This window comes from Glycine max, chromosome 16, assembly GCF_000004515.6.
Source record: "Glycine max cultivar Williams 82 chromosome 16, Glycine_max_v4.0, whole genome shotgun sequence".
Taxonomy (NCBI): Eukaryota; Viridiplantae; Streptophyta; class Magnoliopsida; order Fabales; family Fabaceae; genus Glycine; species Glycine max.
The window spans coordinates 3768102-3783249 of record NC_038252.2 but is presented as its reverse complement, the minus strand read 5'-3'; the positions used below and the strand labels follow the sequence as shown (position 1 = coordinate 3783249).

The 15148-nt window shown below is 29.6% G+C and overlaps 2 protein-coding genes and 1 long non-coding RNA gene across 3 annotated transcripts; 1 reads left to right on the top strand and 2 right to left on the bottom strand.

The window, feature by feature from the left end:
• Window positions 1-859: 859 nt before the first annotated feature.
• On the bottom strand, window positions 860-1692 carry LOC106796499 (uncharacterized). Its single transcript, XR_001385447.3, has 2 exons — window positions 1467-1692; window positions 860-1025 (listed from the first exon to the last, which is right to left on the bottom strand). It is a non-coding gene; the product is annotated as an uncharacterized lncRNA (long non-coding RNA).
• Window positions 1693-2681: 989 nt separating this feature from the next.
• On the top strand, window positions 2682-3324 carry LOC112999823 (arabinogalactan protein 14). The gene has a single exon (XM_026126282.2). The coding sequence runs from the start codon at window positions 2790-2792 to the stop codon at window positions 2967-2969; it is 180 nt and encodes a 59-aa protein (XP_025982067.1). The 5' UTR covers window positions 2682-2789; the 3' UTR covers window positions 2970-3324.
• A 6849-nt stretch (window positions 3325-10173) lies between these two features.
• Window positions 10174-12075, bottom strand: LOC100787137 (uncharacterized). The gene is made up of 2 exons (XM_003548687.4): window positions 11154-12075; window positions 10174-10718 (listed from the first exon to the last, which is right to left on the bottom strand). Exons 1-2 carry the CDS (start codon window positions 11829-11831, stop codon window positions 10605-10607), a joined length of 792 nt encoding a protein of 263 aa, XP_003548735.1. The 5' UTR covers window positions 11832-12075; the 3' UTR covers window positions 10174-10604.
• Between the last annotated feature and the right edge of the window lie 3073 nt (window positions 12076-15148).

Below are 15148 nucleotides of genomic sequence, written 5' to 3'. Positions count from 1 at the left end.
ATAAATATGAGCTAGCTACAACCTACAAGTGTGAAGTTCGTGACTATTCTTTGTCGATGATACCCACATAAAAAAGTTCTTTGTTGATGATGATAAAGTGTAATAGGAATGGGTTAGCCAAATCTTCCTAGCTAGCTGACTATAATTAAATGGAAGGGGAGCGGCTATAGCAATACAGAGTGACTTTCAAAGTGTGAAAGGGAAAGAAAGATAAGTAATTAAGAATAGCATTTGAAGCACCTAATAACTATGTTGTGTTATTTTAGAAGTAGAAGTCCCACGTTGAAAATTTTAAAATCTTTATAAATGAACTTGTGATAATTAATTAGAGTTTACAAATAAGCTAGTAAGAAGTTTGAACTCACATGCATGAGATTGGGTTAAGTTCACATTGTTGTACGTAGAATGCAAATTCACTCGTTAGATGGATTAACTTGGTTGTTAATTAAGTTGGTTTTTTTTAAACTCTTTTCATTTCTTTTTTCTAACTTTTGCTACGTAGCTCCCCCTTCTCCTCCTCTCATTTAAGTTTCACATTTTTTTGGCCTTTTTTTTTGAAACAGATTTTTCTTTTGGCTTTGTTGTTTTGCTACCTCAGCTCAACCAGAGATTTATGCATCATGCAGATAAATTCTTGAGGTTAGCATGCACACCTCAAGCTTAATTAGTGTTGGTTTGTTTTGGTTCATGATTTCATTGTGGTTAGTCATACTACAACTACAATAACAACATGGATGCAGTGTAGGTATATGGATGTTCTTAGGGTTGAAATATCTATTTAAGATACTCAAATGTACTAAAAGTATCTATTTAAAAATATAAGATTGATCTAGTAATAAAATAAAAAAAGATCACAGAATTTAAAATCCTTTACTAATAAAAACTAATAATATTAATGATTAACATTTATTGATAAAAAAAAGAAAATAATATCTACTTCATACTTTATTCATAACTATCATTTGTCTCGATGATCTTTAAGATGATTATTATTATCACAACCATTCAATTGAGAGCATTCCAACCTACAAATTCATCATTGTAACAATTAGGTTGACCCTTGGCAGTGTATTCTCAATGCACTCTTCCAATCGGTTGTCATATGAATCAAGACATCAAGTCCTAAAATATATTCTTGAATGTAAATGTGAGTCAAATGGTTCATACATGTTAGGCCTAGTAACGGTTGGTTCGTTCCTAAAGGATATCGGGTAAACTAACTAAAAGATGGAAAATAATAACATATAGCTTTAATTTCATAATGTAAAAAGATTCTAGTAATTAATTATAAGAATCAACAGTATAAGCACAAAGCACATTCACGAGTAAAATTCTGATAGAGTAATTCAACTACTTTTGACAAAAGAAGAAAAATACTAACTATACAGAGTTAATTCCAAAACGAGAAAGTTATAGTAGTAAAACTGAAAGCCACACAAAACTGAAAAAGCTTCCGAAAAGATTACCTCTAAATAAAATGAGCAACATCTTGATCTTATGAGGTTCACGCAGAGAATTGTGATGGGTATTCATTCGTACATGGATATCTGAATTGTTGCTCGTGAATTCAAGGGTAAGGGAGTTATGAATGTGAGGTCCTTATGCAGCTCTCAATTAGAGGTGTAAAATACAATGGCCATTAATGATACATATAAAAAATATCTCTCATATCATTTCCTGATTTGATTTATATATCACTTTATTAAAATTTACTAATTATGTAATTTCATTTATTAAATTATTCTTCACATTTAATAGGAAAATTCCTCCACTGAAAGAAAATATCAATTCTCTTAATTACTAAATGATAAATTATTAAATAAATTATATATTAAGATATTAGATATATATACATTTTATTAGAAGTACTATAACGATTTTTTATATAAAAAAGTTAACGAGATTTAGAAAGATATAAGAAGAATATTTATGATAATGACGAACCACATGGGATGAGAGAATAAGTTAATTATTTTGTTGTCATCATAATAATCAATGTCCAAATCATATATATATATATATATATATATATATATATATATATATATATATATATATATATATATATATATATAATTAGAAGAGACGATTACTATCTATCTAGTATCAGAAGTCTCAACCAGCTCAACAGTACTCACACCCCCAGATTTTGTTAAAATTAATTTTTAAATGACTAAACTCAAATAATAAAGTAACACCCCCAAATTATTATGAATGGTTGCCGACAACAAGGCACATATCTCATTCCTTTAGAAAAATTATAAATGAACACAAAATATATCGATGAACATCTGGTGAGAGAAAAATAAAAATAAAAAAATAATATGATTTGACATAAAAAAAATAAAATAGAATGAAAATGTTTATTAGGTATATAAAAAAATGAGTGTCTATCATGACTATTCCTTTAAACAAAGTCCATTAAAAAATAACTTTTTTTTATTTGGAAAAAGGAAAAGATAACTATTTTTTTTAAAAAAGAAAGAAATATAGAAGGTTGACCCCACAAACCGTTGGCAACAGCTGTAAGGCACAATGAAATCCAATGCAGACACTCTGCCCAACAATCCGGGTAGCCGTACCTGCCCGACAACCACGACCCTGTCGACAGCAAGAAAAGTCCGGGCAGCCTGCCCGTCTTTTTCCTCTGCCCGCATCTATATAAGATTACCCAATGCATCAACTTGTTTTCCAACAACTGCAACTACTACTACTCATCATTGTCTCAAAAACCTTCTCTCTCAACAAAACCTACAACAACAACAAAAAAAGAGAAATTTTTTAGAACAATGGAGGCATCAAAGATGAAGTTTTTCTTGGTTTTGGTGATTGCCATGTTGGCGATGGTAGCAACTGGGGTTTCAGCTGCTGAGGCACCTGCCCCAGGTCCTTCATCCGATGCCACCACCTTCTTTGTACCCACTGCTCTTGCTTCTCTCTTTGTTCTTGCATTTGGCCTTCTCTTCTAATTAATTCTTCAACAACCTTTGGTTATTTGTTACATTACATATATGGAATTCACTTTGTTCAGAGGTGGTTGTGTTTTGTGTTTCGTTCTTCTCTTTTTTTCCAACTCAGCTTGAGTAGTGGTTGGTCACTACTCTCTTGTGAGTAGAAGGGTTTATTTTTTTGAGGATGCATTGAATTGGAGATTTGGAGTGAGGGAGGAAGAGAAGTAGATGATACAATATAGGCTCTTTTTGTTGGGTTTTCTGTATTATTATCATTATTCATATTCTTATGTAACAAATTCATTATTATTCCTCATTGTACTTTCTTTATATGGGTTGTGACAATGTAATCTTATTGTGATTTGTTTGGTTCCCTGGTTTGTCTCGCATTTATGGTTAAGCTTTAGCTTCAATTTTATGTCGTGTTGATTATTGAACTGACATTAGTTATTACGGGCAAAATTATTAATCCAACAAAGATAATTCTTTACTATAAATAGTTAAATTGTACTACCAAAATAACCATTTTTTATGTGCGAAAAAATTGGTTATTTTTCGAAAACAATCGTGCTTTGAAGTTAATTTACCTCTTGTATACATTTTAATATAGAATCTGCGGTTGAAATTAATTTAAAAATATATTTGAATTACATCAATGATTTGGAATCATGTTTATTAAAATTAATTCTACTAAGTTTTAAGAACCTTTTACATTTGAAATGTGTCGGCAAGTCTATTAAGGAAGGAAAAAAGATCATTGGCAGTTACAGTAGTTAATAACGGAACAAAAGTTCAGTTTTCGAACTCCATTGGATTGTTCGAGGTTGGTCCTGAAATTTGAACAATCAAATATCAATAACTAACAACTATCTTAGATTAGTTTTTAATAGGCCTCTTTGGGGAATAGTACTAGCTAGTACCATATGTCTAAAGATCCCAACTTGCTTAATAGATTGTGAAACTTCAAAGAGGCTTTGTCAAAAGGTCAGTTGATTGGTGTTGAGATTTTACCCCAAATGTTGACTTTGACCCCAAATGGATTTTCGACTGATTTGTATACTAGAAATAAATCAAATGTAAATATTTGAGACACGTCAACTTGCTTACCACACTTTTCATGGATTTGTTTTTCGAATTCTGCTGAGGACGTCAAAACTATTGTTGGTTTTTTACAAGGATGTTGGCAAACATACAATCTCTTTAAAAAGAATGCAAAAACCTAGGTGGTTGGTGGATATCTAGTTTTGAGGAAACTCTCCCAATTTACATCTACATATGCATTAACGTGGAGGGAATTAATTAATAAAACATAATATGAAATAATAATACTTAATCTAGAGCTTATTTGATGAGGTCATTGAAGGAATGATGCATAACTTGTAGATAAAGCATTGTAAAGTACACTAAGCTTCCTGAGATATATATCCTTTAAAATAGCACCAAATGGCTAAAAGTTCTGCATCAAGATCACACCACAAAATTAGAGAAACACGTCTCCCTCGAGCTATTCTCCGTCTTCATTTGTAATGAGACCACCAAAACCAGCCCTCTCCGATTTGTACCTTGTCCAAAGTGTGTTCCAAGTCAAATTATGGAGCCTTACAGTATCACTGTGCATGTAGATCGATCATGTATATTAGGGATAATATATATAATACTGTATATATATATATATGACTCATATAAACTATTATTCTGATTCCTGACCAATAATTAATATCACCAGAGACTTGCTATGAACAAAGATTCGTGCCTGTCCTAGACATATGCACTATTGAATTTCCATATCAATGTGATAATCATCGATCTGCCACTGGATCAGTAACGATGATTTGCTGAAGTATGTGATAGTGTTGAGAATGTGAATCAATACCTATTTTTATTGTAGTTTATTAGAGTTTATGGTAGAAGTTCTATTGTTATGTCTGTTACAGTTTTCTGTTTTTATGTGAGTTTATGGGCCGTTACAAATTGATTTGCGATTATTTTCTGTTATGAATCTTTTATATTTAAAAGTCGGAAAGTATGAAGTAAAGCATGAATTTCAATCTTCATTTTATTGTGTCTTTGTTGAATTTTTTTTCTTATTTCCTACCAATAGTGTAAAGATAAGAGAAATGCAGAGTATGATGATAAAAGACATCCTGCACAACGAGGTCAGGATTCAGGTATATTAATAGAAGGAAGTTGATTGCATAAGGGTCCATTAATTCTTTAGACCAATTATCAAACCATAATAATGAAATACTACCATTGCCCACACCATATCTCTCAATACATCAGCAGCTCCAGGGATAGATATAGATCTCCATGTGATAGAATCCGGTTAACTTGCGGAAGCTAAAGCCATTAACTAGTTGGAAAATAAACAAGTGATTATAAACAAATTGAAGACATTATGTTACCTTTTTTTATATATATAGAGATTATGTTACTTTAGCACATGCTATATGAATTAGTCTGGATTATAATGGAGTAGCACATGACTATTACGTATATATTCAAAAATTAAATTTTTTATCAGTAAATATTAGTTATTAATTATTAAGTTTTTTTACATGACCATTTACATAAATATCCAATTTAAATATTAAATATAGACATAATATTAATGATAGATTCTTAGTGATTACATAAAAAGGAATAATACCCTTTAAACAAAAAATAAACTCCCTTAATTAGTATATGGAGTAATAACAACTCAAACCTCTTTATATTTTAAGAATTTATTTTCTAATTATTATTTTTAACATAAATTCTTTACACATATTGACAGAACATATTAATTTTAATATTATATATAACTAAATCATAAAATTAACTAAATATACAAGTACAATTAACATAATATATATTTAAATATAAATAATATAATATTAGAATAAACATTATTTATTAAGTCAAAAACTTGTATTATTAATATATCATTATTTAAAAATTATATTTTAAAAGGATGTATGACATTGAACTGGGTTAGAACAATTCGAAACACAAACCAAAACCTTCCTCAAAATATATCAAAATTAATTTCTTAAATATGAAATCCTCAAACGTCCTTTTAAATTAAATTAAGTGCATGTTTGTTTTTTTGGTGGACTTGTGCAGTGATAAGTTAAAGACCGCTATACCATAGAAGCAGCATGGGTTTTGTTGCTTTTCTAACCTTCATTTTGGATTGTTTCACCGGTGATCCAAACACATACTAAGTTAGTGAAATAATCAAGACAGATCATTGATACTTTCAAAGGATCCAATAATTAAGATTCGCAGAAAGGGGCATAGGAGATTAAGAAAACCAGAACGTTAGTGATGATATTTTAGAATGCCATTACTAAGGCTAATAGTAACTTGTTAGAAATTCCTTCGGTCTAGCACTCTAGCTTGCAACATCTCAGCCAATCTAGGATCTCTAGTCCCTGTATTAAATTTAAAGGCATTTCCTACAACAGACCAAAACACAGGTTGAAACCCGTCAAGCGCAAGCACTAATTTATAATAATTCATCCATAGATGATAGGCTATCGACCACGACTTAATTAAAAGAGGGTCTTTACTATTTAAACCTCTTCAGTAATACTCTTTAGTGATATGTCATAGGTAGGTGATGAACCAACAAATCTGGACAAGATTCAAGGGAAAAAGTGAAAAAAAAATACAAAGACAGGTGAAGAATCAAAACAAGTCCAATTCTCTTATTTCTGGTAGACTATAGTCCAATTCTCTCATATAATGTTCAAACTTGTTTTTTTTTTTATCCGTATGTTTTGAATGTTGAATTATTGAAATCCATGGCTATCCCACACGTCGCCACATGACAAACAACGTCCAACTTGGGTTGAATTGGTTGCTATGGTTCCCTCCTATAATTTCCAAGTACGTGGTACTCAACAAATGATTCCAACAAAGCCATCACATCATTAATTCAATTTCTCTTATTTATTTATGTAATTATATTCACCCCCACACAGCAGCCAATGTACACCGTGTCCCATTTGTGTTCGTCCATAGTCTCATTTTCTCGAGAGGGGTCATGTCTCAATATATCTCATTTTGTCTAGATAGTTTGGTGGTTCAATATAGGTCACTTTCTCTCTTTGCAGTCTCATTATTTGATTCACACCACAAATATCTTGCTTAATTAACTGGAGAAATTAAATTTCATCAGTTTACCCTTTGGATCCATTTGGTAAAGCCCCATTTTAAGTTTTTAACATATTCCCTTCTCAACATGGCCATTTCACATTTTAACGTAGCCGTAAGTACAAGGATAACAAACTTAATTAGAAACTAGAATTTGTTATATCACCGGTGTATTAACCCGTGCAACTATATATGCAACGCATGCCTGCCTTGAATTTTAATTTTTACAAGACTAATTTTTAGGTGAAAAAACTACTTTGTTTTTAAATTTATTTATATTTATTTCAATTCAATTCTTTATTAATATTTTTTATATATTTTTGTGATATTTTTTGTTAACTGTGAAAGTTTTGTACTGTCACTAAAATTGATAACTAGACAAAAAGGGTCAAATTGAAATCACAATTTCATTAAAAGTAAGTAAAGTGAAATAGCTTAGATGAAGAATAAAAACTCAAAATGTGGAACATGAGTGCAGAAGGCTGAGAATAATAATAATAATAATAATAATAATCACAACTAGTTGTTCCCTCAACCAGTAGTAAAAAAAGAAAAAAAGCTTTCTCCGAGAAAGCTTCTGTTCACGTCAGGGTCCGGGGTAGGCTTCTTCATTGAGATTGGGTTGGTGTTCAGTGTGAATGCATTTCCTGCAACAAATGAGAGCATGAATTATTTTGATTTAATAAATAAGCAATAAGTTTTTTTAAGTTAATAAAAGCAACATGTTTTATCACTAAGGTCTCATTTGTAAGAGCTTATAAACAACTTATTTAAATATATTCTATTATAAGTACTTATATAAGAGTATTTGAGAAAGTTTATATTATTTTATAGTTAATGCATAAGATGTATCGAGCTTATTTTCATAAGTTATTCAATATATGTAAACAAGGTAAATCCAATGGGAGCCAAAAACGGGAGGGTACCACATTGATTGACATTGGGCAGAAGATCCAAGAAGCGAAGGGTCACCCAGCTTTTATGAGAATTATCTTGTACAGGACTTTTCCAGAAGCACGGGTTTGAATGCATGTCAGTGCATACTATTTTATAATGAAAAATACTACTTGTTTATTTACTTTTTTTTTTTTCATCTCACTTTCACCCTTATTTTTCTTTGTATCTCTCTCCCTTCCTTTTTATTTATTTTATTTTGCCTATTACATCCAAGAATATAAAATAGTCAAAATAGGTCAGAATTCACGAATAAACTTAACTCACCACAAGTTCGGATTGAACCAAATCAGGTTGTAATTTTTTTTTGGTTGCCTTTTCCAGTTATATGTAAAATCAGACTCAACCCACCAAATTTGCTAGTTCAAATACGATGTGTAAACTTTGATAAAAATATAACTAATAGTACATATATAATATTCGTTGTTGCTATAAAAGATAATATGATAAATAACATAATCTGATTTAATTAGTACATTTTTTTAATATAATTAATAAGATATTTATTTTGAATTCTTTTATGTCAAATGCAATCTATATGAAAGCAGACAAATTACCAAAGAAAAGGAGATTACATCAGATTGAATCATAGGAATCACTTGGTGATGGACATCCTTAATCCAAAATGGTTCCTTAAACATAACAACAAGATCAAGGATATGTTTGGATACAAGTTAGAAGTATTTTTAAAAGTTTCTTTTATTTGAAATATAGAATTTTTTTTTTCAATAGAAAAACTCTTAAAAACACTTCTATCCTTATATCCAAATAGGCCTTAACTTATTTGCAACTATATTGTGGATTCTCTTTGTGAAAAGATAAAAGCAAGTTGTAGCCTCTACTTGTTAAGGAAACACAATTGCTGACCATCTCAACCAAGTAGGAAAAGTCTTAAGAGTTTCTGTTGTGCCACAAAGAAAAGAGAAGTTGACAATATAATTTGACACTATCTAGGGAAGAGATAACTGAGTTGCAATTGTTATACTCCACCTAAAAGTCGAAATTTCAGCAATAGTAGGGTTATAACAAATGGGAATAAAATTTGTTGCTGCTGCAAGTGGCTATCCCAAATGATCTCTACAAATCATTCCCATTCTCGTACCAACATCCTTCTTTATGGAGGCATCAATATTGAATTTGATGTGGTTTAGATTTGGGGGCTTCCAAAGAACTTGAGGTTGGTTGTTTTGAGGGATAAGATGATCTCAAACAGAGCTTAGTGTGTTTGTTGTGGACAGAACTTGCTCCAGAGGTGTGTTCTAGTTTGAGAACAACCATTTGTTTCGTTTTTTCCATATCATCCACGTCAGTTCAAAAACTTTTGCCACGCATTAAGTCAGGATTATTATGCTCAAACACTCTAGCTATCCAACCAGAGAAGTCTAAAGGTTGTTCATTGGAGATTTACAAACAAAATGTTTCTAACCTACTGACATTGAAGGAGTGCATGCTCAATAGTTTCCTCAGTTAAACCACACATTGGACAGATAAGATCAACATCAATCCCATGTTTCTTCAGATTGGTGCAAACAGGCATGATGTCTTTATAGGCTTGCCATATGAGATGTTTACACTTTGGTGTAGTCTTTACATTCCATATTTGACCCCATTGGTTTCCATCTACTGTACTTGTTAAGCCTTGTTATTATGATTCATTCCTCATAACAGAATTATATCCCGACCTTACAGAGTAGATGCCATTTCTCTCATACTTCCACATGAGGCAGTCAGGCTTAGGTATAGTGCTGAAACTAGAATCACAATTAATTGAAGAATATTTTTAAAATTGTATAATTAAATATGACCAAAGGTAATTAAAATTTACTTATATTACTATTTGAGTTCAATTTTTTTTTATGTTACTTATATTTAGGTTCAGAGAGTACCTTTTTTAACCAATGGAAAAATATTTGGCTTTTAGAACTTGTGGCATGAGTAAGTCACCAAAATGGACAAGTCCAAGAAGGTTCTTGGTGTTGGTGGCATATGAAATTAATGAATGACTACATTTGTAATTTTTAATATTTAATTTATTTTATGTTACTAATATATTTGAGACGAGAGGAAGTATACGCAATAGTAAGCATTAATATTGGTAATTAAGCTCATAAAAGTAAATGAGGGATCATTAATTAAACAATGATCTTTTCTTTATGACTTGACTTTATGTCCAAAGCATTAATAATTGCTGCCACACTTAAATTCTGCCTACCTGTGCCAACATTTGAGTGAGCATCAGAGCATGCCTAACAACAAAATAAATTTTCTATACCCATTTTCACGCTACCCCACTCATTCATTTTGAAAACCTTTCTTCCAACAATTGCTCCAGAACTTGGGCCAACCTTCCAGATGAACTTTTTTATCCTCCAAAACCATATCGATAAAATAATAGTACTAATAATACTAAAAGAGCCCCTAAGCTGTAGCTTAATTTACAAGGCACCATCCTCATTATTTTATTTACAAGAAAAGAAAAAAAAAAACTATATGATAGATCTAGAATAGTAGTATAGTTGGCCCATTGTACTATCCGAAACTTCCTTAATCAATGCTCAATCAAAGGCCATCATAGTAACCACCACAGGTTATGCGAGCTCTACTCAGAGGAACACCACTCACTGCTGCCATTGCTTCATTCAATTTGGTTGCATGCACCACTTGCTTAATCCTCTGCAGAGTCACAATTAAGGGTCATTTCAATAATTAAATATCCAAAGATCCATATCTAAGGAACTATTCAAGAATAGTGAAATTGCATAGTTGATGCAAAAGTAAGCAAAGACATAGTCTTCCCCCAAACCGCACTTTTTTTAATGACATCATTTCATTAAATCATAGAATTGGCCCTTCCATCATAATCCTAGACTAAAATATGCATAAAACCATGTCTAATTTTTTTTAATTGATAAGTAATCACAAGCCAAAATAAAAACAAAAACTTAAAGACATTTGCTTACGCATATAAGATAAGATTAATCTAATGATTGGAAAAAAGAAAAAGGAGAAGAGAGACATAACAGGTTTACATCTTCCGATCAATATTTCTAACAGAACTAAGAACTAACAAAATAATATCTGAAAAAAAAAAAAAAGACATTTGTTGACCTTGTCATCAGTGTAGATCTGGAACCAAATCTTCTGATCCTGCTGGATTTTGTTGTTCCTTTGCTGGCTTCCAAGAATTAGGACACAGATTGTGGCAGCAGCAAACCCAAAAGAACATATAGCCCCAACACCATTCAAGCTCCACTTCCAAAAGTTAAAACCACCACTAGAGTCCTCCACTTCTTTGCCACAGTCCATAATAGTATCAATTTCTTTCTCAATCTTCATTCTTGGAGAGGCCATGATGATCTCTTGTGCCTGATCACCACCTTTGTCCTCAAATTTCAAAGCACCTATATCAGGGAACAACAATCCTCTATCAATGGACTTTGGAGACTCAATTTCCTTGATCTTGGAGAAAAGGTGTGCAACAGTGTCATAATCAGCCTCCAAAATCCCTCCTTTGATATTCTCAATGGTAGTTGGTGATGATGGAACAAGAGGGACCTCAACACGATGATGATCCTTAGTGTTCTCTTCCATTGACCCTTCATCTGGGGCCTTCCCAATTCTCGGTTCCAATTGAATTGGAATATGAAGAATCTGTTTAGGCACCCTTGGATGAAAATTCCTTGATGCTTCAGAGGCTTTCATGAATTTTGGTGAGGTGCACAAGTCATAGTCATCAAAATCAGAAAGGCCATCATAAGAAAGGACTTCCCAGTCAGTAGTGTCCATCTTCACACCAGATCAAGGAGTATTAATTCAGAAGGAAATTAAAAGGTTGGTTTATATAGGAAAAAAGGAAGGGAAAACAAAATGGGATTTTGAAAACTCGGTGTTGATTTCTTGAATCAAAGAAGGTGGCTTTTGTGGAGTTTTGCGTGGAATTTCATTTCATTACTAGTAGCACACAACACAAGAGTAGTAAGTGCCACCATTTCGGTGTCTTGTTGCTCTTGTGAAATATAAAGGGTGAGATCACATGCCATTTGCACATGAATTGAGTGTGTGTTTATCCAACTTGAAAATGACAATTTGGGGAAGGGTGCAATGGCCCCCACCAAGCAGATTGGCCTCTACGCTAGGAATTAGGATTCTTCTCCTTGTTTGTTTCTTTTCAGTTTTCTATTAGAAAATTGGACTAATAAACAATTAATTATGACTGTTAGGCTGTTAACTTTGGATAAATAAGAATTTCGAACGGTAATGGGAAAATTAATGAGTAATGACCAAGTCTTGTCATCGGCAAAAAAGAAGGAGTATGGACCAAACCAACAAAAGATTCTCCTTTTTATTTTCTTAATATTGATACGATGATTTTGTGGCAAGAGGGTGTTTTTTTTTCCTGCCATATGTCTTCATGATAGAAGACAATCTTATTTAATATTCAGAATTTAAATATGAATATTTCTCTTAATAAAAATTTTAACCTTGTTTCAAGGGAGATTAATTTTTTTGTTAGACCCAACTTTTGGTGGGGGTTTTATTTTTCACTACTGCTGATGAATAAAGAAAAGAGGAGAGAGATTGATTCTTTCTTTACCTTCAATCTCTTTAATTGTAGAGGGAGATTGTCGGTTGCTTGTTGGAGTGAGATGATGTTGATGTATTGATTCTGGAAGTTAAAAGAGAAAGAGAATAGAAGAGACCTCTCCCAAGCACAAGTGTCCAGGGACTGGTATCTTTGAGTATCTCATATTTATGAGACGAATTGAACATGTTACTTCTCTCTGTTTTTTTTTTTTAATCTTTTATTAAGTTGTTTATTATTTCTTATTTGATTATTAGACATATAATATTTATTAGTTTTGTGTAAGATATAATCTATGAAGTTTTTTTTACTGAAATATAATTTATGAAGCTGTTATATTATTTTTTGTACAATTTTAATATTGTAATTTGATTTACAACTATTTAATAAATTCTAATAATGTATAATATTGGTAAATAAAACAGTACTCTATTGCAAAATTTATAGTTATTATTATGCGTAAAATATTTTTTATGTTATTCGTTTTAATTTAATGTAATTTCAATTATTAGAATATGATGATATTTATTTTATAAGTATTTAAAAATGCATGAAGTGGTTATATTGAATATGATCTTTAATTAATTTAGAAATAAATGAACATGCTATTGCAAATAGCAATATCTTTTGTATCATAATTGTTTTGTTATTTGTATTAATTTAGTGTCATTTTAATTATTAATATATATTTTTATTCATATAAAAGAGGAATTTATATGACGCTTATTATAAGGTTTATTCGCTTTCATTTATATATTTACGCATTATGTTATTTTTCTTGATTATCTAATTAACTCTTGACTATCCTTGTTTTTTTTATTTATGTTAATTCGCTTCCATCAATGATTTTTATTTTTTTAAACTAATTTTTAATATTTGATTTTTTAATTTCTTTCTATTTTTTTTACATATAAACACTTAAGTTATACATTTAATATTTTATACTTATTGTTTAAATATAATATCACATTAAATTAAAAAATTGAAAATGTATTTATTTTTTCGTTCCTAGTTGGTGGCTATAATTGAAAGCACTGAAATTAGAAATTGATATAACAAATTATGTTTGTTAATATTTACTGGGAAATGGAAGTTTAATAATAATAATAATAATAATAATAATAATAATAATAATAATAATAATAATATAAATGTAAATATAAATATAAATATATTTCATATTCCTAGTACTCACATAAAATGTTATAATTTATTAACAAAAAATCATATCTTCGATATTGATAAATGAAATTACAATATAACATTTTTTTAGTTTTGTTGAAAAGTAATAATTGTATTATATTTAATATCTAATAATCATTAGTGATATAATATTTTAAAAATATTTTTATGTATATTTTAATTTTTTTTATTAAAACATTCATGAACAAAAATGAAAAATAAATATTTGATCATATTTTTTCTTTCGTGCTTCATATTAATTATAAGAATGTGAATCACTCACAACATTATTATTAGGATTATATACTACAAAACTAAACTCAATACCTTTGATGACTATAGAGTTAGGTTAATATGTTATATTTTTCTTTTTTTAATAATAATAAATAGGAGATATTTTTTACATATAAGATAGGAGAATTTGACTCCTCTAGGCAACTTAAGAGTATAAAATGTACTTACAACCTTGATTAGAAAATTAATGGTTTAAATTTTTTATATAATAAAATCTGAAAGTTATCGTTTATCTCAATCATTGAATTCTTAATTAATAATTATAATTGTACTTTATAAATTCAAATTAACTACTTTCACTTACATAACAGAGAGTGATACTTTCACTTTTCTCACTCTTTAAATTAGACATTTGGATATTCTATCTATTCTCTCATTTGCATTTGTATTTTACTAGCTGTTCTACCAGTAGGATATTTAAGTTGTGTAAATAAAAATAATAATTTAAATATTATAATTTGTTTAAAATTATATATGATTTTTTTATATATAATCACATTTCACAAAAAGAATAAAAAATGATTATTATTTAACATTAAAAAATAACTATATAACATTTTTATTTGTCATTCTTTATAGTTTGAATTATTACATTTTATAATATATAAACTTTATACATGAAGTGAATATATATATATATATATATATATATATATATATATATTAGAATTGAATCATGTTAAAAATTAGAAATTATTTATGATAATAATATTTGACAATATAAGAAATATGATTGAAATTTATACATAATGATCATAACAATAAGATTGTTTCTTATAAATAATTATTGATTTTTTTATTATATCAATAGTATTAGTATAAAAAAATAAAACATATACCAACATAATATATATGTATATGTATGTACATATATAAAAAGAAAAAAAAGTCATTTATAAACATGATTGAAACTATAAATTATCATTTTAGAAGTCTTTTATTGATGCATTAAAAAATTCTTTCATGAATTACCGTGTGTATTTTTTTAACAAATGTTGTATGTATTCAAATAAACATTGCATAACATAATGTGACAAAAAAATTC

Bases quoted from the DNA above. Each gene is read 5' to 3' on its own strand.
- LOC112999823 (XM_026126282.2), top strand. From the start codon at position 2,790: ATGGAGGCATCAAAGATGAAGTTTTTCTTGGTTTTGGTGATTGCCATG.
- LOC100787137 (XM_003548687.4), bottom strand. From the start codon at position 11,831: ATGGACACTACTGACTGGGAAGTCCTTTCTTATGATGGCCTTTCTGAT. The intron at 10,719-11,153 runs GTCAACAAATGT...GTGACTCTGCAG, and splicing joins AGATCTACACTGATGACAAG to AGGATTAAGCAAGTGGTGCA.